This window comes from Loxodonta africana, chromosome 26, assembly GCF_030014295.1.
Source record: "Loxodonta africana isolate mLoxAfr1 chromosome 26, mLoxAfr1.hap2, whole genome shotgun sequence".
Classification (NCBI taxonomy): Eukaryota; Metazoa; Chordata; class Mammalia; order Proboscidea; family Elephantidae; genus Loxodonta; species Loxodonta africana.
The window spans coordinates 37,485,141-37,510,833 of record NC_087367.1 but is presented as its reverse complement, the minus strand read 5'-3'; the positions used below and the strand labels follow the sequence as shown (position 1 = coordinate 37,510,833).

At 40.8% G+C, this 25,693-nt stretch overlaps 2 protein-coding genes across 6 annotated transcripts in view; one reads left to right on the top strand and one right to left on the bottom strand.

Annotated features, from left to right (window-relative positions):
• On the top strand, window positions 1–25,693 carry MRPS22 (mitochondrial ribosomal protein S22). 5 transcript variants are annotated; one of them, XM_064277245.1, is made up of 9 exons: window positions 2–190; window positions 1,271–1,437; window positions 2,665–2,829; window positions 4,715–4,858; window positions 5,193–5,276; window positions 13,791–13,936; window positions 16,822–16,930; window positions 18,130–18,237; window positions 24,160–25,693. In XM_064277245.1, exons 1-8 carry the CDS (start codon window positions 22–24, stop codon window positions 18,223–18,225), a joined length of 1,080 nt encoding a protein of 359 aa, XP_064133315.1. In that variant the 5' UTR covers window positions 2–21; the 3' UTR covers window positions 18,226–18,237; window positions 24,160–25,693. The 5 variants fall into 5 exon arrangements, 4 of the variants coding, with proteins under 4 accessions (XP_064133317.1, XP_064133315.1, XP_064133316.1 ...); XR_010319489.1 differs by lacking the exon at window positions 16,822–16,930 and having other exon boundaries at window positions 1–190; XM_064277246.1 differs by lacking the exon at window positions 24,160–25,693 and having other exon boundaries at window positions 1,274–1,437; window positions 18,130–18,329.
• Window positions 18,951–25,693, bottom strand: part of COPB2 (COPI coat complex subunit beta 2) — a 58,155-nt gene continuing 51,412 nt past the window's right edge. The window contains exons 14-22 of the mRNA XM_010599483.3: window positions 25,532–25,662; window positions 25,040–25,247; window positions 22,825–22,935; window positions 21,582–21,796; window positions 20,318–20,410; window positions 20,050–20,230; window positions 19,797–19,865; window positions 19,567–19,635; window positions 18,951–19,310 (exon numbers count right to left, since the gene is read on the bottom strand). Of these exons, the coding sequence (XP_010597785.1) occupies window positions 19,215–19,310; window positions 19,567–19,635; window positions 19,797–19,865; window positions 20,050–20,230; window positions 20,318–20,410; window positions 21,582–21,796; window positions 22,825–22,935; window positions 25,040–25,247; window positions 25,532–25,662 (1,173 nt within the window). The 3' untranslated portion in view covers window positions 18,951–19,214. The remainder of the gene's footprint in view (window positions 19,311–19,566; window positions 19,636–19,796; window positions 19,866–20,049; window positions 20,231–20,317; window positions 20,411–21,581; window positions 21,797–22,824; window positions 22,936–25,039; window positions 25,248–25,531; window positions 25,663–25,693) is intronic.

Sequence of the window (25,693 nt, the reverse complement as noted above, 5' to 3'; positions counted from 1 at the left end):
CTCAGGCGTTTCCGGCCCCGGATGATCATGGCAGCGTTCAGAACACGAGCGTCGTGGAGGCACCTGACCTGTTCTCGGGGCGCGGAGCGGTTCTTTTTCTGTGCCCGAACGCGGCCCAGCACCCTACTGCAGCCGCTGCCCGGGCCCTGCGGGGCGGGGTCGCCATGCCGCCGGCTCGCTTCTGAGGCTGGTAAGTGACACCCCCCCCCCCCCCCCCGTATCCACTGGGATGGCCTCTTAGGAGACCTACAATCTTCTACTGACAAGAACCGCGCTGCGGCTCCCGCGGCTCTTTCCGCAGCGCGTCCTCAGACTCAGCCGGTTCTCTTCTGTACTGCGTCCGCGTTCGTTGTTCGTTCATTCATTCACTCACTCAGCCAACAGTTCCTGAGCTCCGCTCTTTGCAAACCACCATGCTAGAATTAGAAGATAACCAAACTAAGACTGGCATGGCTTTTCCTAGAGGAAGTTCTTGGCCCAGTGCGGAGGTGGCAGTACAGCGTGACCTGAGCTTTATGGGACGCACATAGGAGGGGCACCCAGCCTAGCTTGGAAGGCTTAGGGAGACTTCCTAGAAAACATGACCAAAATCGTGACCTGGTTAACCATAGGAGGAAGCAAGAAACATTGCAAGCAGAGGGAACAGCATGGGCAAAGGCCCAGAAGTGAAACTGAACACAGGTAGTTTGGAAACTCATTTTGGAGGCAGAATTAATGTACTAGTTGTCCTTGGACAGGCCTCAGAACCCTCATTTATAAAATTGGCATAGTCATACCTAATTTGTGGGTTGTTAGCGTTCCTGAAGATGTATAGTGATACCTGGCACATAGGAGACACTGTAAATAGTAGCTTCTTCTTATAGCAATTTTTCTGTTACTTCCCTTACTGGACTTGAAGTGCCTTTTTGGCAGAAACTATGTTTCTCCTGGAAACCGTGGTGGCGTAGTGGTTAAGTGCTATGGCTGTTAACCAAGAGGTCGGCAGTTTGAATCCGCCAGGCGCTCCTTGGAAACTCTACAGGGCAGTTCTACTCTGTCCTTTAGAGTCGCTATGAGTCGGAATTGACTAGACAGCAGTGGGTTTTGGTGGTTTATGTTTCTTCTCATCACAGTGGATGCTCAGTAAATTTTAAATGAATGAGTGAATCGTAGATTTAATGCTGAGGTAGACATTTGGACAGTAGCCTTTATTATTAATTTACTTTTCTATTTAGAGGTCTTGTTGGCTTGTCGTTTGTGACAGCTTCTTATTTACTAAAATCCATTTTAGCAGCATGTGGTAACTCAGAGATCCAGAAACGTACATTTATGGATGAGGAAGTCCAAAGCATACTCATCAAGATGACCGGTTTGAATTTGCAGAAGATTTTTAAGCCAGCTCTGCAAAAACTGAAGCCCCCAACCTATAAGCTGATGACCCAGGCACAGTTGGAAGAGGTATGTGAATGTAGGAATGTTGGTAGAATACCTTTCTTGACGTTTTAAACAAGATTTCCAGAGGCTCTTCAGATGGCCATAACTACTCTTCCATAGGCACTAGTGAGGGGAAGTACCAGGCACAGAACTGAGAAGAAATTTGAGAGTAGGCAGGCAGAGAAGAGCAGGGAACGTGCCAGAATTAGGCAGACTGGGGCACAAAGGTCAGGTCAGGGTATCCAAGCAGAGCCTCCTCTTTGCTCCAAAACTAGCTTGAGCATTCTTGCCCTTGCCTTCTCCAGCTTCGTTCCCAGAGAAACATTGCTGTGAGCTTCTTTGGGGCTGAAGAGTTTGGTGCAATCATGAGATCCTGCTAAGCAGACACCAGAGACCTCCTGTAGCCATAATTACTGAGTGTGTTGTGGGAAATGCTTTGCTGTAAGAATATATGAAGCATTATTGCCCTTATTTTCTAATTCAAAAGTAATTTAGAGTCATAGCAGAAAATCGAAATGTTCAATAGTATATCACAGGAAAAAGGAGCCCTAGTGGCACAGGTCTTAAGTGCTTGGCTGCTAACTGAAAGGTCAGCAGTTAAGATGTGACATTCTGCCTTGGAAATCCTATGGGGCAGTTCTGCTCTGTCCTGTAGGGTCACTATGAGTTGGAATCAACTGTACAACACACAACAGCAACATCACATGAAGAGTGAAAGTCCCCTTTTCACCCCCCAAGAGGTAACCACTGTTAAGAGGATGGGAAGCGCTGTAGTCAGTGGTTAAGAGCATGAGCTCCGAGGTTGAGCTGCCTAGTCAAGTCCTAGTACTGCAACTTCATAGTAATTTACTTAACATCTGTGTGCTTCTATTTTTAGCACTTATTTTATAGGGTAGTATGGGCATTAAATGAGCAAATACATTCAGAATATTTGGAACATCTGGCACAGTAAGCACCTGGTAAATGCAATCCTTTTTTTATTTCAAGCAACTTTTGGAGCCTGGCTCTGTCTCAGGTGCATGCTTTTGCTGGTTTGTTCACAGTTGCTCCTGCACAGGTGCTCTCAGCTACACCACAGAGGCAAAGGCCAGGGACCAGGAGTCCAAGTCTGGCTTTTCACCCAGTGATTTGTGACTGCAGTGTTTTCTCTTTGCAGAGTTTAGCATGTTTGATTAATATCTGCTTTTGTCGTATGATCCTTTTGGTTCTGTAACCTTGTGGCTTTCTTTAAGAAATATTTTATTTCATTAGGCTACAAGACAGGCAGTTGAGGCAGCTAAAGTACAATTAAAAATGCCACCAGTTCTGGAAGAGCGAGCACCAATAAATGATGTGTTAGCTGAAGATAAGATTTTGGAAGGAACAGTAACAGCCAAATACGTGTTTACTGATATATCGTATAACATACCACACCGGGTGAGTATGTCTAGTAGCAAATTGATCTTTGTTTGAAATACTTTGTGGAGATGGGTCTGAGGATTGAGGGTTAACATCCTGTTACTTGGCTTTCTCCGATGCTTCCAAACCAGAATTCCCGTGACTGAATGAGATCTTTCTGGAAGTTTTAATATAAGTAGGCAGAGGAATGCAGGCCAGCCCTACCCATATTGTCCTGTTACCATTCCCTACAGACTGTGGACACAGTATATTACAAATTGACTACAAAGGAAGAGATAGGTGTGCTGAGACAGAACAAGGGCTATACAGACAAACAGGCGCACACACCCTAAAACCATAAGTAGAAAGAATCTTCAGGGCATTGCGATAAGGGAGATTCCTACCTAAGCGTTTAGCGACTCTCTTAGTTGTATCTTTTTGAGAGCTGGAGTGTTTCTTTCATGTGAATTAATTCTTGATGCCAAAAAATCCCAGACTTCGCAAAGGACTTTTACTTTCCAGAATTTGCAGTAAGAATGGCATATGTTCTCCCAAATAATTTTCAGACAGCACTGCTGCTGCTTTTGTAGTTTTTATTTTCTAGCTCCACTTACCTTGATTGCCAACTCAAAAATAACACTCCAGCGTTTTAGAAATATGATACTGGTTTTCTACTTCAGCCTTTAAAAAGTAAAAAGAGTAGAAGTAGTTTATAATTCAGCCCCATAACATGTGATGGAATACTACATATTGTTGGGCTTGGGAGAAGGACCACCCCCATATTAATGTCTTTTGACATGTGGTTGGAAGACATGATTCAAACTGTGTTCATGTCTGTACACCAGCCATTTGCATACATGACAGTGAGCAGAGTTCATAAGAGTTGTAATCTAAATTAGAATTTATGTGCTTTAATAAATGTTTGCAGTGCTATGAAGGCTGGTTATGGTAGCATTTCATAACCTTAAAGGGAGAAAAGAACTTGGAATTCAGATTTCTCAAATTACCAAAATTCTTTTCAGAAATAATTGTGTTATTTTGGCATCTACTTTTTTTTTTCCTTGTATTCAATTTACAGTACTTAATAAAAGTTTTGATTTTAACATCCTCAGAATATATTTAGAGGCACTTACATCTCTGAAAAGTTGAGAGTCCTGCCATCTGGTTAATTTAAACATTAATCAGATGTGTATCAGTTATGTGTTACGTGCAAGGCTCTATGTAAGTCACTCTGGGCATTGGAAGAAGAATTGTAATCCACAGTTTCTGCCATTTTCCAGTTACATAACAACAGCTGAGAGGTGTCAGGAATGTCGCACGTGGTTAATTGCCAGTTGACTGGTACAGACGTGGCCTGGGAGTTGACAGTTAGAAGAGTGAAGAGGTCAGAAGCATGTGGACCAGTAGTCTCTCTGACACATCTATGTCTAATGCCAGTATGAAAAATCATAGAGATGTATAGAATTAAGACTACACATTTAATTTTGTCTGTTTTATCCCAAAGACTAAAAGCAGATCATAAAGTAATAAAAATCTATTTAGATGAGACTTTGGGATGAGGAAGTGGAACAATTTGAAAAGCTCTTACTGTACTTCTTTCCTCTAAAATGGATTTAGATGAGCCTCAGATAAGGTTTTTTTAGTTGAATAATTTTATGTATTGAGCCCACATTAGCATCATAGTCAGTACTTAATACTTTCATTCTAGATTTCTGATTGTTAGACACACACAGTGATTAGTGAAGGAACTATCAAACCTTGCCCAGTCTTTGAGGTTTTTAAAAGTGCCATTGACATCATCTGTGCATGATTGCATTTTACATTTCCCAGTTGTTGACATTATTCTTATAATGGTGCTTAGTGGGGCACCAGAACTAAAAATAAGTCCTCACAAATTCATCCTTGATTATGTTTCATATTTCAGGAGCGTTTTATTGTCGTCAGAGAACCAAGTGGCACACTACGCAAAGCCTCTTGGGAAGAACGGGATCGGATGATTCAAATTTATTTCCCAAAAGAAGGTCGTAGAATTTTGACACCAATAATTTTCAAGGAAGAAAATGTTAAGGTAAGGTGACTTCGGTTTCCTATATCAGAGTCAGTGGCGATGGTTTCTTTGTTGAACCTGTTGACTCTGGCGCTGTTGGGCATTTTCTGTTGATAAATACAGATGGACGTTTCTAATGAGTAACCTGACTAGAGCTATATCTCTTGTAATTGGCTTAGCTGGGATTTGAATCCACGTGTGACAATTACAAAGTCCATCCATGGTTTTTCCGTACACTTGTAGATGGGTGTAGATGTGGTGTGTATGTGGGTGGGTGAGCCTGTTGTGGCATCAGGGCAGGTACTGCACGTCCGTGTTCTTCTCATCTAATTGCAACACTGCTATCTGATTTTAGACCATGTACAGTCAGGACCGGCATGCTGACGTCCTCAATCTCTGCATTGCCCAGTTTGAGCCAGATTCTGCTGAGTATATTAAGGTGAGTATATTTTACAGTTTTTTCTAAAGCATTAGCTTAAGTATGGATATGAGTAAGATTTTTTAATCTAGCACAGTGAACTTGGTTATAACCATTGATACATGGGGAAGTGAAGGGAAATACTTGAACACCTATCTAGTACCTGATACGTATCTGATACGTATCTGATGGAAACCCTGGTGGCATACTGGTTAAGTGCTACAGCTGCTAACCAAGAGGCGGCGGTTCGAATCCGTCAGGTGCTCCTTGGAAACTCTATGGGGCAGTTCTGCTCTGCCCTATAGGGTTGCTGTGAGTCAGAATCGACTCGACGGCAGTGGGTTTTTTGGTTTATGTATCTGATACGTATTTGACCCTCACAACAACCTTTGAGTTGTTGTTCATCTTTAGATGAAGGAAGTTAAACTTAGAGAGTTAAGTAGCTTGCTGACATTTGCACAGCTAGTAAGTGGTAGAGTTAAGTCCCAGACTTAATGGCAAAGTCCATTCTCTTTTTACTTACCATGTAGTAACGAACATGTTTACTAAAATTTGTCAAAATGCAGTGTGTGTATTTTGTAAATCAGTTCAATAAGTACTCATTTAGTAGTTTGTATGTATAACCTGGTGGCGTAGTCCTTAAGTGCTACGGCTGCTAACCAAAGGGTTGGCAGTTCGAATCTGCCAGGCGCCCCTTGGAAACTCTATGGGGCAGTTCCGCTTTGTCCTGTAGGGTCGCTATGAGTCGGAATTGACTCGACGGCGCTGGGTTTGGTTTTTTGTTTATGTATAAGGTATTATCCTGGGTAGTATAGGTGATGCTATGAAGAGGAGTAGGATAGGCTGTTCTGTATGTAAAAGCTTGCAGTCCAGAAAAGATTGTGGGGAAGGGTGGGAGAAAAGTTTACCTGTTGCCGTCAAGCTCATTATAACCTTAGGCCTAAAATGTTAGGTGCTGAGAAAAGGTTATAAAGTGCTCTTAGGAAAGTCTTCATAGGGGCCTTGAGAGGGTTCTAGAAGGGCAGGGAACATCATGGCAGATGGAGTTCAGTGAGGAGAGGATTTCAAGTAGAGGGAACAGTGTGAGCAGCAGGCAGGAAATAACATAGTATGTTTGAGAAATGGCCAATTATTCTATATGCTTGTACATGCAGTGTACATGTAGAGGAGTTGTTTAAGGTTAAACTGGAAGGGTGTGTGGGACCACGTCACAGGTAACCTCAGATGTTAGGCTAAGAAATCTGGACTTTATACATCAGACCTTTGAGAGCTTTTTAACAGAGGAATGCCCTGATCAGAGCCCTCCTTTAGGAAGATCAATCTGGAGGGAGAATTGAAGGAACATACCAGTTAATAAGATGGAATGGGGATAGTCGATGGAATGGAGGAGGGGAGGAGGAGTGGCCTAATAATGGTAGTCCATTATTTCCAGTGGTCTATATGTATGTGAAAGGAGCTCTGGTGGCACAGTGGTTAAGCACTCAGTCACTAACCAAAAGGACAGCAGTTCAAACTCACCAGCCACTCTTCAAGAGAAAGATGGGGCAGTGTGCTTCCATAAAGAGTACAGCCTTGGAAACCTTGTGGGGTACTTCTACTTTGTCCTATAGGGTCACTGTTACGGATTGAATTATGTCCCCCCAAAAAATATGTGTCAACTTGGCTAGTCCATGATTCCCAGTATTGTGTGATTGTTCATCATTTTGTTATCTGATGTGATTTTCCTATGTGTTATAAATCATACCTCTATGATGTTAATGAGTTAGGATTAGCGGCAGTTATGTTAATGAGGCAGGACTTAATCTACAAAATTAAGTTGTGTCCTAAGTCAATCTCTTTAAAGATATAAAAGAAAAAAAGGAGCAGAGAAACAGAGGGCCCTCCTACCACCAGGAAAGTAGTGCCAGGAGCAGAGCGTGCCCTTTGGATCCAAGGTCCCCATGCCTGAGAAGCTCCTAGACTGGGGAAGATTGATGACAAGGACCTTCCTTCAGAGCTGACAGAGAGAGAAAGTCTTCCCCTGGAGCTGACACCCTGATTTTGGATTTCTAGCCTCCTGAGCTATGAGAGAATAAATTTCTCTTTGTCAAAGCCATCTACTTGTGGTACTTCTGTTACAGCAGCACTAGATAGCTAAGACAGAATTTGGTACCATAATAGTGGGGTGCTGCTCTAACAGATACCTAAAATGTGGAAGCAGTTTTGAAACTGTGAATGGATAGAGGCTGGAAGAGCTTTAAAGTGCCTAATGGTAAAAGCCTAGATTGCCTTGGGAAACCCTGGTGGCATAGCGGTTAAGAGCTATGGCAGCTAACCAAAAGGTTGGCAATTCAAATCTACCAGGCACTCCTTGGAAACCCTGTGGGGCAGTTCTACACTGTCCATTAGGGTCGCTATCAGTTGCATTTAACCCGACGGCGATGGGTTTTTTTAGATTGCCTTGAAGAGAGTGGAATTATTGACATCAAAGACAATTCTGGTGAGGACTCAGAAGGAAGTGAGGAGGGCTGTTAACACTGGAGATAGCGCAGACAGCAAGAAGCAGCAGCAGAGAAAGGGCAGCAGCAGAACCAGGAGACCAGCACAAGACAGTACTGGAGCGGACTCACGGAGCAAGAGAGCCTAGTGCCTTGGGCAGGAGACTTCCTGGCAGAGTGGGATACCTCTGAGCACTTATTTGTGGAGGTAGGCTTGCCAGCCTACGGAGCAAGAGAGTTGAGAGCCTTCCAACCCAAGTTTACTGGTGGCGTGTGGTGCCTCTAGGCACTTATTGGTGGAGCTAAAGAGCTTTGGAATACTTGCCCCACCAGGGCAGGCACAGGTGGTGAAGCCCAAGGGCCGAGAGGCCAAGGGACCAGGAAGCAGAAGCTGAAGAGACAAGGAACACAGGAAGCAGAGCTACCTTCCTCAGAGGGTAGGTCCACGACCTCTAGGGTCTCAAAGGACGGAGTCATCACTCAGATTGTCTAGGAGAACGGGGCCACTCAAATGTGAGAGAGCAGAGATGCCATTCTGTTGGGCCTAGAAGACAGCACAGAAGCCCTGGGCCAAGGAACCTCCACCCAGAATCCTGAGAGTGTGGCCAACACCCAGAATCTGGAGGGCAAGGCATTGCCATTTGGTCTCAGATAAGAGAGGGTTATTTTCAAGCTTCGAGAGCTAATGTAATGTGTTCGGCTGACTTAGTGCCAGTTATCCCTTCTTTCCCTCCAGTTTCTTCCATTTGTAATGGAAATGTCTACTTCGTGTCTGTTCCACCATTGCACTTTGGAAGTAGATAACTTGTATTCTAGATTTCATAGATGAAGAGGAATTTTGCAGATGAGATTTTAGATTTGGAGTTGACTTAAGACTTTGGGATGATATGATGGGGTGAATGTGTTTTACATGTGGCAAAGACATGAATTTTGGGGGGCCGAAGGGTAGAATGTTATGGATTGAATTGTGTCTCCCCAAAAATGTGCGTCAACTTCGCTAGTCCATGATTCCCAGTATTGTGTGATTGTCCACCATTTTGTCATCTAATGTGATTTACCTATGTGTTGTAAATTCTAGCTTTAGGATGTTAATGAGGTGGTGTCAAGGATTGAATTGTGTCCCCGCAAAGTGTCAGCATGGCTAGGCCATGATTCCCAGTATTGTGTGATTGTCCACCATTTTGTTATCTGCTGTGATTTTCTTATGTGTTGTAAATCCTACCTCTATGATGTTAATGAGGTGAGATTCAAGGCAGTTATATTAATGAGGCAGGACTCAATCTACAAGATTAGATTGTGTTTTAAGCCAATTACTTTTGAGATATAAAAGAAGTAAACAGAGAGACATGGGGACCTCATACCACCAGGAAAGTAGTGCCAGGAGCAGAGTGTCTCCTTTGGATCTGAAGTCCCTGTACCTGAGAAGCTCCTAGACCAGGGAAGGATTGACAAGGACCTTCCCTCAGAGCTGACAGAGGAAGTCTTTCATGAAGCTGGCACCCTGATTTGGAACTTCTGCCCTCCTAGACTGAGAGAGAATAAATTTCTCTTTGTTAAAGACATCTGCTTTTGGTATTTCTGTTATAGCAACGCTAGGTGACTAAGACAGTGGGATTATCAGCAGTTATGTTAATGAGGCAGGACTGAATCTACAAGATTAGGTTGTGTTTTAAGTCAGTCTCTTTAGAGATATAAAAGAGAGAAGGGAGCAGAGAGAGAGGGGGACTTCCTACCACCAGGAAAGTAGTGCCAGGAACAGAGTGCCTCCTTTGGATCTGAGGTCCCTGTGCCTGAGAAGCTTCTAGACCAGGGGAAGACTGATGATAAGGACCTTCCTTCAGAGCCAACAGAAAGCCTTCACCTGGAGCTGGCACCCTGAATTTGGACTTCCAGCCTCCTAGACTGTGAGAGAATAAATTTCTCTTTGTTGAAGTCATCCGCTTGTGGTATTTCGGTTATGTTGTTGTTAGGTGCCATCAAGTCGGTTCTGACTCCTAGCGACTCTGTGCACAACAGAACGAAACAATGCCTGGTCCTGAGCCATCTTTACAATCGTTGTTACGCTTGAGCTCATTGTTGCAGCCACTGTGTCAGTCCACCTTGTTGAGGGTCTTCCTCTTTTCCACTGACCCTGTACTTTACCAAGCATGATGTCCTTCTCCAGGGACTGATCCCTCCTGACAACATGTCCAAAGTATGTAAGATGCAGTCTCACCATCCTTGCTTCTAAGCAGCATTCTGGTTGTACTTCTTCCAAGACAGGTTTGTTCGTTCTTTTGGCAGTCCATGGTATATTCAATATTCTTCGCCAACACCACAATTCAAAGGCGTCAGTTCTTCTTCAGTCTTCCTTATTCGTTGTCCAGCTTTCACGTGCATATGATGCGATTGAAAAATATCATGGCTTGGGTCAGGCGCACCTTAGTCTTCAAGGTGATATCTTTGCTCGTCAACACTTTGAAGAGGTTCTTTGCAGCAGATTTACCCAATGCAAATGTGTCTTTTGATTTCTTGACTGCTGCTTCCATGGCTGTTGATGGTGGATCCAGGTAAAAAGAAATCCTCGACAACTTCAGTCTTTTCTGTTTATCATGATGTGGCTCGTTGGTCCAGTTGTGAGGATTTTTTTGTTTTCTTTATGTTGAGGTGCAATCCATACTGAAGGCTGCGGTCTTTGAGCTTCATTAGTAAGTGCTTCAAGTCCTCTTCACTTACAGCAAGCAGGGCTGTATCATCTATATAACGCAGGTTGCTAATGAGTTCCTCCAATCCTGATGCCCCGTTCTTCTTCATATAGTCCAGTTTCTTGGATTATTTGCTCAGCATACAGATTGAATAGGTATGGTGAAAGAATACAACCCTGACGCACACCTTTCCTGACTTTAAACCAATCAGTATCCCCTTGTTCTGTCCGAATAACTGCCTCTTGATCTATGTAAAGGTTCCTCAGGAGCATGATTAAGTGTTCTGGAATTCCCATTCTTTGCAATGTTATCCATAGTTTGTTATGATCCACACAGTTGCATGCCTTTGCATAGTCAATAAAACACAGGTAAACATTCTTCCGGTATTCTCTGCTTTCAGCCAGGATCCATCTGACGTCAGCAATGATACCCCTTGGCTCCACATCCTCTTCTAAAACTGGCCTGAATTCCTGGCAGTTCCCTGTTGATACGCTGCTGCAGCTGTTTTTGAATGATCTTCAGCAAAATTTTGCTTACGTGTGATATTGATATCGTTCTATAATTTCCACATTTGGTTGGATCATCTTTCTTGGGAATAGGCATAAATATGGATCTCTTCCAGTCAGTTGGCCAAGAATCTGTCTCCCATATTTCTTGGCATAGATGAGTGAGCACCACCAGCACTGCACCTGTTTGTCGAAACATCTCAATTGATATTTCATCAATTCCTGGAGCCTTGTTTTTTGCCAGTGCCTTCAGAGCAGCTTGGACTTCTTCCTTCAGTACCATGGGTTCCTGATCATGTGTCACCTCTTGAAATGGTTGAACATTGACTAATTCTTTTTGTTACAATGACTCTGTGTATTTCTCCATCTTCTTTTGATGCTTCCTGCATCATTTAATATTTTCCCCATAGAATCCTTCACTATTGCAACTCGAGGCTTGAATTTTTTCTTCAGTTCTTTCAGCTTGAGAAACGCCAAGCATGTTCTCCCCTTTTGGTTTTCCATCTCTTTGCACGTGTCTTTATAATACTTTGTCTTCTCAAGCTGCCCTTTGAAATCTTCCATTCAGTTCTTCTACTTCATCAATTCTTCCTTTTTGTTTAGCTACTCGATGTTCAAGATCAAGTTTCAGAGTCTCCTCTGACATTCATGTTGGTCTTTTCTTTCTTTCCTGTCTTTTCAGTGACCTCTTACTTTCTTCATGGATGATGACCTTGATGTCATTCCACAACTCGTCTGGTCTTTGGTCATTAGTGCTCAATGCGTCAAATCCATTCTTGAGATGATCTCTAAATTCAGGTGGGATATACTCAAGGTCATATTTTGGCTCTCGTGGACTTGCGCTGATTTTCTTCAGTTTGAGCTTTTACTTGCATGTGAGCAATTGATGGTCTGTTCCACAGTTGGCCCCTGGCCTTGTTCTGACTGATGATATCGAGCTTTTCCATCGTCTCTTTCCACAGATGTAGTCAGTTTGATTTCTGTGTGTTCCATCTGGCGAAGTCCATGTATATAGTCGCTGTTTATGTTGGTGAAAGAAGGTATTTGCAATGAAGAAGTCGTTGATCTTGCAAAATTCTATCATTTGATCTCCGGCATTGTTTCTATCACCAAGGCCATATTTTCCAACTACTAATCCTTCATTTCCAATTTTCGCATTCCAGTTGCCAGTAATTATCAATACATCTTGATTGCATGTTCAATCAATTTCAGACTGCAGCAGCTGATAAAAATCTTCTATTTCTTCATCTTGGCCCTAGTGGTTGGTGCGTAGATTTGAATAATAGTTGTATCAACTAGTCTTCCTTGTAGGCGTATGGATATTATCCTATCATGGACAGCATTGTACCTCAGGATAGATCTTCAAACATTCTTTTTGACAATGAATGCAACACCATTCCTCTTCAAGTTGTCATTCCCATCATAGTATAGACTATATGATTGTCTGATTCAAAATGCCAATACCAGTCCATTTCAGCTCACTAATGTCTAGGATATTGATGTTTATGCATTCCATTTCAATTTTGACGATTTCCAATTTTCCTAGATTCATACTTTGTACATTCCAGGTTCCGATTATTAATGGATGTTTGCAGCTGTTTTGTCTCATTTTGAATTGTACCACGTCAGCAAACGAAGGTCCCAAAAGCTTTACTCCATCCACGTCATTAAGGTTGACTCTACTTTGAGGAGGCAGCTCTTCTCCAGTCATCTTTTGCGTGCCTTCCAACCTGGGGGGTTCATCTTCCAGCACTGTGTCGGACAGCGTTCCGCTGCTATTCATAAGGTTTTCACTGGCTAATGCTTTTCAGAAGTAGACTGCTGGGTCCTTCTTCCTAGTCTTAGTCTGGAAGCTCAGCTGAAACCTGTCCTCCATGGGTGACCCTGCTGGTATCTGAATACCAGTGGCATAGCTTCCAGCATCACAGCAACACGCAAACCCCCACGATACAACAAACTGACAGACACGTGGGGGATTTCTGTTATAGCAGCACTAGATAACAGAGAGTTCCTATGAGCCAGAATCACCTCCATGGCAATGGGTTATAGGTATGTGATATGTGCTTAATAAATAGTGCTTGGTGGCAGAAAAATAATTGATATGTCAATAAATGTTTGTCATAACTTGCTCTAGGCCACTATACACTTCTACAGTGGAAAAGCACAGATGTGCTATCATTTAGACAAACTCTTCATTCGTAGTAGAATCCTCCTTCCCACATACGGTGAGTTGTACAAGGATTGGTCTAAATCATAGCTATTGATTAACGGTAGTGGAGGAGGCTTTAAGTAGACCAGGTTTTACTGGTACTTTCTTGGGCAGCACTTATGCTAGCAAGTGTATATTGAGTGTCTTAAGTTGCGTTCTCTAGAGAAGCAAAACCAGTAAAGCATATAAATATATATAGAGAGAGATTTATATCAAATAAACAGCTCATGCAATTGAAGAGGCTGAAATATCCCAAGTCCGGGTATCAGGATAGAGGCTTCTCTCAATTCACGTAGCCGCAGGGGCTGGCAAAACCCAAGATTGGCAGGCAGGAGAGCAGGGCTCCCGCTCTCCGCCTGTGAAGATCGATGAATTCCTAAATTTGCAGAGGTCAGACGAACAGCAGACAGCACAGGATCCAGAGTGTGCAAAAAAGTCACATCTGTTTATATTTGGATCCAGCCCACACCCCCAAGGAAACTCCCTTTCAACTGATTGCTACTCACAGCAGATTCAGTCATGGGCGTGATCACATAAAAACACTGAGAATTGTGGCTCAGCCAAGTTGACACACAGTCTTAACCATCACATCGAGTAATGAATGATGCTCATTGTTTTTAATTTTCATGTTTCTGAAGAATTGCATTTTATGTGCTTAGATTCATCATCAGACCTATGAAGATATAGATAAACACGGAAAATACGACCTTTTACGTTCAACAAGACACTTCGGTGGAATGGCTTGGTATTTCATAAATGAGAAAAAGATCGATGGCTTGCTGATTGACCAGATTCAGAGAGATTTGTAAGTATGATCCTAGTAAGTAAAGGAATAATTCTTGTTGCCATAACAGTAAACCCATATGTAAGCTACGTTATTTTTCCTGTGAAAACAGTGGATTATCTAGTGATAGCTTAAAAGTTTTCACTTACTTCAGTTTGTACGTAGGTGTTTTCTTCAAGCATAATCTAGTTTCTCAGTCTTTAATTTTGTGTTACCGTAACAGGGCTAGATTCCTTGAAGGAGTGACTTTAGTTCTGTACTATACACCCTGGATATTTATCCCTGGGCTCAACAATGCATGCAGAATTTACCAAGTACTCAGAGTGGGATTAAATAGGAAATGTAAGGAAGTAGACAGACAACTTTGTTTTTTGGTAGAATTGTTTCTAGAACTTTTCAGCAAAAGTCATCATTTAATTTATGAATACCCTTTTGCTTTTGATATCTCTTGCTTTTGCAAAATTTTTAAGGCATTGAGTTTTTTTTTCCCAACATAGTATGAAACAGAGATGTCTGTTGTACTTTTAGTATGCAAGTTGGTGTGCTCTCAGGTGTCTAGCTGAAATAATACTGCACTTTTACATCTTGTAATAAAACTGAAGAGAAAATTGTTTTGAGCATCTTCCTATCAGTGGGGCTAGGAAGGCCAGTGACAGGGAAAAAACCAGCATGGCCGTAGTAAGAAAGTCAGCTTTATAAGGACTCTTGACTCCAAAGTGAAATACAGAAACAGGGTTAAGTGATTATTGCTGCCTTCACAGTTAGGAGAATAACGGACTCACGGAGTACCCTACGGTAATCTGAGCCATATCCATAAAGGTAAGGCGTTTTAGAACTAGAAGGTCCTACAGACATTGTTCAAGAAATGCAGCCCACATTTGGAGATGGGGCATTACTTTTCATAGAAATGATTTCCAGACCAGCCCACTTCACCGGCACATGCAGTGTAATCCAGTCCAGGGGGTAAAACCTTCAGCCCACAGTAAGCAGGGAGCTGGTGGGCCTGAGGATGCTCACTGTGACTTGCTTTTGTGTGCATTAGCAATGACATCTTCTGTGAACAAACTTTCTACTTAGAAAGTTTCCCAAATGTAATCATTCTGAAATTATTTTATTGTAAAAAGATTTTTGTAACAAATTAGAAGAGCACAGAAATGTGTTATTTTTGAAAATTAAAGGTCTTTATCGAGATGTATTATTAATTTTTTTTTATTAATATGTGATACTAGGATTACTCATCACATATAAGGGTTACATTTGAAGTGGTTCATTTGCATACTGAGGGGGAGGTTTGAATAAACACACAGCCTTTCCTGTGGTAGTATGAACTAGACGCTGAGCTTGCTGCAAATCATAGGCTTGAGTAGGGGGTGCATTTCCGTACTGCATGGAGCCCAGGCTAGACTCATGTCCCACTGTTGGTTTTGAATTGAGATCCTTTAAAAATCTTTTTGAAAATGTAATTTGCTCTCAATTTCAAATATGGGTTTTGGTGTGAGGCTAAATTGTTCACTGCAGTGTAGCCATATACTTTAAAATGAACCTAATGAAGCCCTGAACAAGATTCTAACATGTAGAAACCCCGTTAAATTATTTACAGGGCCATGTGCCTTAACTCTGAAGAGGATTATTTTTAGCTTTTATTTGGGGGATATTTTGTTTCCATGTTTATTGGGCTTTGTTAGATTATAACAACAGATTTGTCATGAATATTTTAGGATGTCTCCCCCCCTCCCCCCACAAGGGTTTACATGCAAGCAGCTCTGGTGTCTCACCTCTCCCAGGACATGGCATTTCAGGTAGACAGACCTTGCGCTGAGCCCAGAGCATTTCTCTAAGGTCAATATGGCTTAAGCAATTCTTCATCTACTGCCTTTGCCGTCCCACTCTTTATCCCCCAGCTCAGGAAATAGGAAAGCGGGGAAGGCCAAAGAGTGACAGCTGGGGGAGCACTGAACTAGCCTCTCTTCAACTGTCACTCCTATGGTAGCTTACTAAATAAGGATATATAGCAGAGCCTCAAAAGCAGAAGCATTTTGGAAGGATTACTTTTGTATATTCCCAGGCTTTGAAGTAGCAAATGGTAGGAAGGTACATACCTTAAAAATTGAATTTTTGTTCATTATAGGTAGTTGTGTGACACTAAATTTAGACGAACTGCTGAAGTGGAACTGGAGTTTCCTTCTGTCTAAAAAACTAAAACCAGACCTGTTGTCAAGCTGATTCCGACTTACAGCGACCCTATGAGACAGAGTAGAACTGCCCCTTAGGGTTTCCAAGGAGCAGCTGGTAGATTTGAACTGCTGACCTTTTGGTTAGCAGCTGAGTTCTTAACCACTGCGCCACAAGGGTTCCTTCCTTGAATGAGTATAATTTCAAATTTGCTTCACTGAGATGCTGATATTTAACTAATGGGTTCCTGTGAATATTTCAGTGGCCTGGGAGTCTTTCCTTGGAGTCCTAGGCGGCTTCTTGTAGAGGCATCTGAGGTATTTATCCACCAAGTCAGAATATTGATTTTTTTTTTTTTTTGCTGGAGATGTCACTGCTAATGCACCCAAAGGCAAGTCACTTTGAGCATCCCCCAACCTCTTGCTTATGTGGGGTAAAGGTATATTTCTACTCTCTGAGTAGGATTATTCTACACATGCTGGAGAAGTAGGCTGATCTAGAAATCATCTACCATTCAGAATACTGTTTCTATGAGAAAATGATGCCCCATCTCCAAAAAAAAAGTCACATTTGTAATGTATTCCCTTTCATAAGTTGGGCACTGTCTACAGTGAGGCCTGCCGTACCTGCATCATTGAGTTGGTGTGAGTCCTAGACTAACCAGTTTCTCTGAAAATGCTTTTGAAAATATAAAGCAGAAAGTTTTTTTTTTTTTTTAACCTGGCCTTTCTCAGAGTTGATGACGCCACCAGCCTGGTCCAGCTGTATCACATGGTTCATCCAGAAGGCCAGTCAGCTCAAGAGGCCAAAGAGCAGGCTGCTGAGGGATTAAACTTAATTAAGGTAAAGGGTCTTTTTTTCATATTGGCTGTTGGGTGGTAATTAAGTTAGGCAGAATTCAGAAGCCAGTCCTATTTAGCATAGTGGCTAAGAGCCTGGCAGCTAACCAAAGGTCAGCAATTAAAATCTACCAGCTGCTCCTTAGAAACCTATGGGGCAGTTGTATTCTGTCCTATAGGATCACTATCAGCTGGAATCAACTCAATGGCAATGGGTTTGGTTTATACAGAATTTGTGAATACAGAACATTTATGGTCTTAAAAACATGCACCTCCATCTTTCTTCAGCCTGGACAACAGAAATAGACGGGGTGGGGTGGGGAAAGTGTACAGTGAAGCAGGTAGTGCTTCTGCAGCTGGAGTCCAGAGAAGTTCTGATAGGGTGGTGGGGGCAGCAGCACCCTCATTCCTGGAGCGCTGGCAGGTCCGAGCAGCATCAGAGGTGGTCAAGTTTCCTGTTCTTCCTGTGTAAAGCCTGGCTCACTAGTGGTCACATTCTTATGGGGGAAACGAGCAGGTGTCAGAAACGGTGGTGCTTGTGTATTCCAAGCCTTAGTTGTGCTGTCATTTTGAAATTGCATACTTCCCAAAACCATGGGCTCACACAGATCTCTCTGTAAACGTTGAGAATTGAGATTTTTTTTTTTTAGGGAGAGGATTTCACTGTAAAACTTCATCTCTCTTAATGCTCAGAATAGGCATGGTTTTGTGGAACTGGCTTCTATCCCAGTAATATTTTTTTTGTGTATTGCAACAGCAGTTCTAAGGCTTTCTAATGAATAAGTGACACTGATGATACCCGAGGAGTAGTAGACAGAAACTATAGTACTAATTCTGATTTTCTGTAATAAGCCAGATGAAGCAAAGTGCTTTTGGAGAAAACTCATTAAAGTAAAAAATTGGTTTTCTAGTTCTAATGCTGATTTTTCTCAAACCTAATGTTTTCTTGATTTTTTTCTGAAAACAGGCTAAAAGAGCCATATTAGGGCAGTTCTGGGATTTCAAATGAGTATTGAACTGTATTGGTTGGATGCTGTTTTTCTATGGTAGTATGTTTATTATTTGATAATTACTGTGAAACCTAGAAGACTTTTTAAAACTGGGACTTTTGTTATTATAGAAATGTTTCAGAACTGAAAACTTTATAAATAGTGTATGTTCTATTGCCTGAGAATTTTTTTTTTTTTTTTTTAATTTAAACAGGTCTTTGCAAAAACTGAAGCACAGATGGGAGCATATATAGAATTAATACTGCAGACATATCAAGATGCATTCATTAACCATTCTGCAGCTTCCTGAAAGTATCTTTAAGTAAATTTCATTTTACTAATTAGTAACAAGATTTCTTTGTTAATATTGACCAAATGTTTCAAAATGTCTGGATTAAAAGGTACTGATTTGTATTTTTCCAGAGTTGTTTTAAGTTCTGGATGGCGCCTTTAACAGAACTACAGAGAAAAATGTGTAACCCTACTCACCTTCCTAGGCTACAAGGGAATAATTGAGAAATACATTTGAGTGCCTAGGTAGGAATTTCTCTCTAATCATGTTAGATGAGCATACAGTAAAAAAACCAAGTACTGTGCCTTTCTGTGTTAGCAAATAGGCCAATAGGTAGTTTAGACAGTGCCTCAGGAGATGGAGTTTCAGACCCTGATTATAGAGACAGCAGCTAATAGACAAAATCAGGGCAAGGCATAAGAACCCATGCCAGCCAAGCTGTGTAGGCTGAGGGGATGATGTGAGGAGATCAAGAAAAGGGGTTTAGAGAATTACAACATGGATATTCAGTCCTAAGAAAGATGTGATTGATAATATTTGAAAATGCAAAACAACATGGATATTCAGTCCTAAGAAAGATGTGATTGATAATATTTGAAAATGCAAATTTAGCTGTTCAAAGAAAAGAGAATGTGGGGTGATCCCTATGTGAGGTATAATTTTGGCTTAGCAGCCTCAACCAGTGTTACAGGCCAAAACCAGAAGCCTATTTTCATCATTTAGAAACAAAACTCTGAAGCATCTTCATTGATTGAAAAGATTTTATGAGATACAGTCTGACAGTGAAAAAAATCAAAGCCCATGTCCGTTTTGGTTAACAAGGAAAACATGGTGATTTAAATGCTACACATAAAACTGCTTTCGACAAGGAAGGTATTCTGTTCCCGGTCAGTGGTCCACAGCTTCTAAATATAAAAATCTAAGGAGTTTTTCATAGTCCAAAGCACTGTGGTCAGGGTGAAGATCAACATCAATCTGTTTAGTCAGGTAAATGGAAAACATTAAGTTCAGTCATCTAAAATATCTTCATCCAGATTAATATCTGTTGTGTCAATATCTTCTAATTCCAAATTATCCAAATCTACTTCCAGTTCAAGTAAACTCTGCAAAGAAAAGAGGGCAATTACATAGTACTATATTAAAGAAAATTTATCTGTGGTTCATGAATCCAAAATGAGAACTGAAAATTTAATATTCAGTCAAAAGGGCATCTTCCCATTTCAAAGCCTCTGCTCTGGAACTGATCTCATCATTTGACTAGCCGGAGACCTGCACACCCTTCAGACATCCATGTGAATGTGTGAAGAGAATGGGTGGGATGTGGTTCAACAGGAGGTTTGGGTATGGTATCTGACCTACCTTTTCTTCTTTGTTGGCTGTGTGGGAGGCCAGTATCACTGGAGGAGAGGCAGGCTTCCCATCAAGTTCCTGAAGTCCCAAGTGGACATACATATGAAGACAAACAAATTTTTTCAGGAATTTGAAATTTCTCCCCAAGGGAAGAATAGTCAGGATTAGAAAGTGGGAGATGGTAATTAAAACCAACACATTTGAAGTTATATTAAGTTCACATGCAGTATTCTACTGACCTGTTGGGCTACAGCTCTTGAGGGCTGAAAGCCTTTTGCCTCTTCCATAACATTTCTTTCTTCATTTGGCTATCAGAGAGTAAGGCAATGATGAAATGAAATATTCTGAAATCACAGTTAATCTGTGAATTTTCCCTGAATCCCAGATATTGGCTCTTAACCCAACAAGAATGCATTTAACCTTGTTCAAAACCTGATGATGTGAATGCACTTGGAGTCACACTAAATGAAGCCTGGCACTCCAACCACTCACCGTGACTAGTGGGTACTGTTTGGCTGGCCACAGATCAGCATGGGTTTCCTTCACCCATTCTTCAACCACAAAGGCTTCTTTTAATCCAGGGAAAAGGTTTTCATACTCTGTTGGATCAGCAAGGGATTCTGCAGCTTTCTGATTGACTTTTGAGAGATTCTCCCTCCAGAGTTTCACTACCCTATAGGTATCATGGAACCAAAGAGAGACTAAATAAGTCTGTGCTGTTTTTAATTGAAACATCTCTCCTTAAAATTAAAAGCTGTACCTTGAAACCTGACTTGGTAGGTAGGTTCGGGCCAGGAAGGCGGCTTCTGGCAGTCGTCCAGTTCTAATCAGGAGTTCTAGGCAAGCATCAAGCCTACAGATTAAAAATGAGAGCTACTATTACCAAGAAGAAACACTAATGATGGCACTTAACACATTTAAGAAATGTGGGTTTAGTACTGCAAAGTCAATACCCCCTCCCCCCCACACCCCCACCCCATTTCTGTCACTGAGCATCAACTTATCACGATGTGTTACATTATCAATGAGGTTTTAAGGGATAAGGTATCTTTTGTGACCATTTTCAGTCTACCTTGTTTTCACAACTCCTAAAAATAATCTAAAGGGGCTTTTCAAGACAAGTTAAGGCAGGTTAAATTAGCAAATTTTAAGCTTCAGGATATAACGCACCCTGAAACAGTTTCACAAGTAGAAATATCTAGGACAGTGTCTCCAGCATGGAGTAAGCCAGACAATCCAGAAGGAAAATATCACAAGTATCATTTTTTCCTATAGCTTTTTAATTTGCTTTTTCTTTGTTTTATAATGTGGATAATAATAAAAATACAGCCATGTGTTTCTGAATTCAGAATGCTTTATATTTTAGAAAGGTAAAACAATGCCTAACAGCCCCAGCATCATACAGAAATCACATTACTATTTCTGCAATAACACATGGATACTAAATAGGATAAGACATCAAATGGGATAAAAACATCTAATAACGGTACCTCAGAGTTCAGGTCAGTTTTTACCATCAGAGTTACAAAAAATTTATCAGATTATTTCTGGATTTTTAAATTATGAATAAGGAATAATAGACCCATTTGTACACACATATAAATTTATAAATACATTCACATACATACACTGAACTATGTATCAAATTATCTTGCGTAAGATCACCTGTCATTCAGGTGCCAACTGGGGCAGCACAGTAGCTTCTTGCCTTCATAAAATAATAGCTGTCTCAGCTTTTAAGTGACAGGGCTGTTGAGAAAGAGGTTTACCATTTCTTCCACTTGAGCCTCCCTGAAGAGCCAGTTTGCGTCAAAGTTTAGATCAAACATGCTAAAAGCATCCCTTGCTGAAGGTGAGCACCAACAAAGTAGCACTGCCCTCTGCTCCCACTACTCAGCACCACTTAACCATCTATCCATTCTCTCTCAGGGTTCATTCCGCACATTCCAAAATCCATCCTCAAAGTAGAAATTGCTTTTAATTACTATATGCATACCGCTTTTAGACTTTGGGTTAATACTTACTTGCCCTGTAAGAAGTAGCTCATGAATGCCACATTATTCTTGCCATCTCGCTCTGCACCCTCTGCTAGCTTGTTCACCATACTAGCATTTCCAGAGGCGGTGGCCAAAAGCAAAAGACCCCCGTAATCCTGTGCATGGTGCAGGCACTCCTGGGCTAGGCCAAACTGACATTTACTAATGGCAAGCTCAGCAAGTTGTTTCCACTTCTGTTCTGACTGTAAGAAAGAGTTACCAAGTACCGTTGGGTATATTTAAATTGCCAATATTAATGTAATTCTGTTAATCTGAACATTAATTCAAACACAAAAATCCATTTTAATGATGCATGAATAATCATTATCAACCCATTGTATTTTTATTTGAAATTATACAGTAAAACAGTAGAACTATCTAGCTGGAGTTTTAAGGTAATTTTTTAAAAAAACCCATTGCCGTCGAGTCGATTCCAACTCATAGTGACACTGCAGGACAGTAGAATGGCCCTCTAGTGTTTCCAAGGAGAGGCTGGTGGATTCGAACAGCCAACCTTTCGAACAGCCTGAGCTCTTCACCACTGCACCACCAGGGCTCGTTACGGTAATTAAAAAAAAATTTTTTTTTCTTTTAAATATTTTAATGGGTAATTTGTACTATTTTTTTTTAAAAAGTAGGGAATTGTTTATGTCCTTAAATATTTAACAGTAAAAAATACTGTCACTTGTAGCCTCTCAGAAATCAACTAAAATGCTGTACATTGGATTTTAACATAGCTTAAATTAATTATGCACATCTGAAACGAATTTACCAGTAAACACTAGACTTAAACCACAATTGGGAACTCTCAATATACAAAGATCAGAAAAATGACATTAAAGTTTTAAAATGTCAGAACCCTTTTTTAAAACCGACATCTTTCTGTTTAGTTTGAGATACTAACATATTACTGCTATGTCTGCACTCTAGAGTTTCCAGACTAGTTTCTTCACTAGTCTTACATCTTTCCATCTATTCCAAAGTAGATCTCATGTAAGATATTGAAAACACTTAAACAAATTAGAGTGCTAAGATCATCTACAGTATAATCCATTTAATTTATCCAAAGATTAGCATGCATATTTAAAGAAGACCAGAGACAATAACCTCACCAAAATGGGTCACTAATTTGCACGTCAGAAAACTTTAATAACAAAACAAAAAACCACATGCAGAGAAATACCTGCTGACCTTTTCCATCACTTATGAAAAATCATGAATTAATACGTACCTCTGCTTCCACTGCCAATTGGTATGCAATTTTTAACTCTCCCAGCTGAAGAGCAAGCTCAAAGCGATGCTCAGGATCTGTGGATACTGTAAGAGCTTGCTGCTTGAAGCCCTAAATACATTTAAAAAATGTGTATGTATTTATACAAAAATGTGTGTGGTGCAAATACATAGCATACATACACAAGCATGCACGCACAGAGCTCATCACTCATTTCCCTCACAAACAAAAAATACCCTGCTGACATAGAAACTCCACTCCTTAACTTCTCTTTAATGAGAAGTCAAAAAATTTTTTAAAACTGTTGCCATCAAGTCGATTTCTGACTCATTGCAACCCTACAGGACAGAGTGGAACTGCCCATTGAGTTTCCAAGGGGTAGCTAGTGGATTTGAACTGCCGACCTTTTGGTTAGCAGCCAAGTTCTTAACCACTGTGCCACAGGGGCTCCAGAGAAAAATTAAGGAGTCATTAAACCGATATGAGATATAACTGATACGAGAACAAACCCCGCAGACTAACAGTCTGTCATACAATGCCTGTTTTCTAAGATAATTGAAGCTGGCCAATGCTAGATGGATAAAACAACAACCAAAATTAGAAATGTAACATAAAAGGAAATGTCATCTGGCCTTTCTTCCAAGGCATCTCTGGGTGGACCTGAACCTCCAACCTTTTGGTTAGCAGCCCAGTGTGTTAACTGTTTGTACCACCCAGGGGCCTCTACTTCTAAAAAATCAGCCACTCAAAACCCTATGGAGCACAGTTCTACTCTAACACACGTGGGCTTGCCATGAGTCAGAATGGACTCCACAACAACTGGTTTTCTGGTTCATTATCATCACTAAATTAGCTTCTCCCCCAAGACAAAGAGTACTGATGGGGTCTACCCTATGGGCTAGTACTTCAGCTCTAGGGATGTGTCATGTTAGACAAAGAGCTCAGGGCTAGTTTAATGTTTCATCAGACTGACGGGTAGTCAAGACGAAAAACATGAACAGCTTTCTGAGTTCTGTCTGACTTCAGACATGGCTTTATCATTGGATCTGAAATGTTTTAACTTCCCAGCTAAAACAAGCTCCCTGCCTCCCATTCATTCATGAGTACAATATAAATAAGGCATTCTGAATAATTTGAATTACTTTTTTTTCTTTACCAGCATTGAGGTAAACATAAAATACAAGAGTGGAAGACAGAAGATTTATGGAACTGGTCAGATAAGGCAAGGGCAAAACAGATGGGATGAGGTGGACTAAATAAATACACGCACTTTTATTTCCCCCCCAATCTCCACTAAAATGACACTAAAGTGATTTTTTTTTTTTTTTTTTAAAGGCATAAACTCCGAAGAACACACAGGAAGGGAAAGGAAATATTTGCAACAAAATTTTGGAAGTTGGAAAGATGGTGGACAAGTACACACACACTTAGAACACTAGAGAAAACAAATCCTAAACCAGGAATATAGAAACTATCCAAAGAAGAAGCTGTATAAGGCAGGTTTATTCTTTGGAGAGGGTAAGTGGGTACACTAGAAGGTCTAGGGGATACTCAACACACTTGGAGAAAGAAATATCAAGTGGAAAACAGGAGATTATGGGAATGGATACAGAGTCTAAGTGAAATACTAAATGTTGAGACTCTAAGCCTTCCTTTCTCCTACTTGGCTCCTAGAGTGATTAAGGAGCTTCTCTGTACAACTAGCCCAAGGACAAAGACTTGAAAATACTAAAATGTCAACTCCATGCCCTGCTAGAACAGTGGTTCAATGTTAAGTGCTCATGCAATTAAGTGAATGTATGTGTTAAATGAACTCATTAAATGACTAGATAAAGATTCTTAACCCTTGCAGAACTTATTTTATGCTTTTTCAAAAGTACAGATATAACTCATTTAAAAATACTTCATTAGGAAGAAGGCAAATGGGATAGGGAAAATTAGAAATGAAAATATTAATAGCATGGAAAAGAAGTCTATAGAAAAAGACTACTACTAATCACCTTCAACATTTAAAAGGGGTACTAAGGACACTGAGAAAGGAGAGGGAAGAATATAGGGAGAGTGAACAATATGCTCTAACATGGTTTAAACTTACAGGAGAAATTCAATTTACATAAGGAAATCAGTGTCAATTGAAAAATAAAATTTTTCCAAATCCATACTAATATTTTTTCAAATCAACTGGTTTTAAAAAACAAAGAAAAATTTTTCTTACTTGCTTTTCCAAAAAGTGTGCAACTCTTGTCCTCTGTTCTTTTGGAATGGTAGGGAGGACCTTATCAGCCATGCTAAAGTCCCTTCTCATGACAGCAGTCTGGTATTCCAGCACTGAAACGAGCAGGGAGTAGCTAACGATGTTCAGTTCTTTATCCCCCAGATAAAGCCTGTTGTCTTTAGGAATATAGCCCAGGAGATACATTGTCCTACAGTAAAAACAAAAACTAATTCAGAAATAAGCCCAGATTAAGCGCACGCACTCACACACAAAAAACACCTGCTGTATTATATTTATACGTAAATGTGTGCCTCTTGCCCAGAATCCTTCCATTTGATTAATGCAATATTATTAACAATAGCCAACCTACTAAAACTACCAACACTGAAAAATTAGGCCTATCATTGCTATAAGCCGGCAACAGGTTTTGTTTAAAGAGCATGCTTTTAAATTCATGATGCTTAACACAAAGGCAAAAAGATACTCAGCTACCTGTCCAAGTGAGCAATGGTGACTATTTCTCCTCCGACATAATAATTTAATCTGTTGACAGAACTTGTATAAATGAAACAATCGCCTACCCACAGCCCTGTTTTCACAATTTCCTGAATCTCACCAAGAACCTGCAGAAAGGGTAAAAAAAAAAAAATAAGA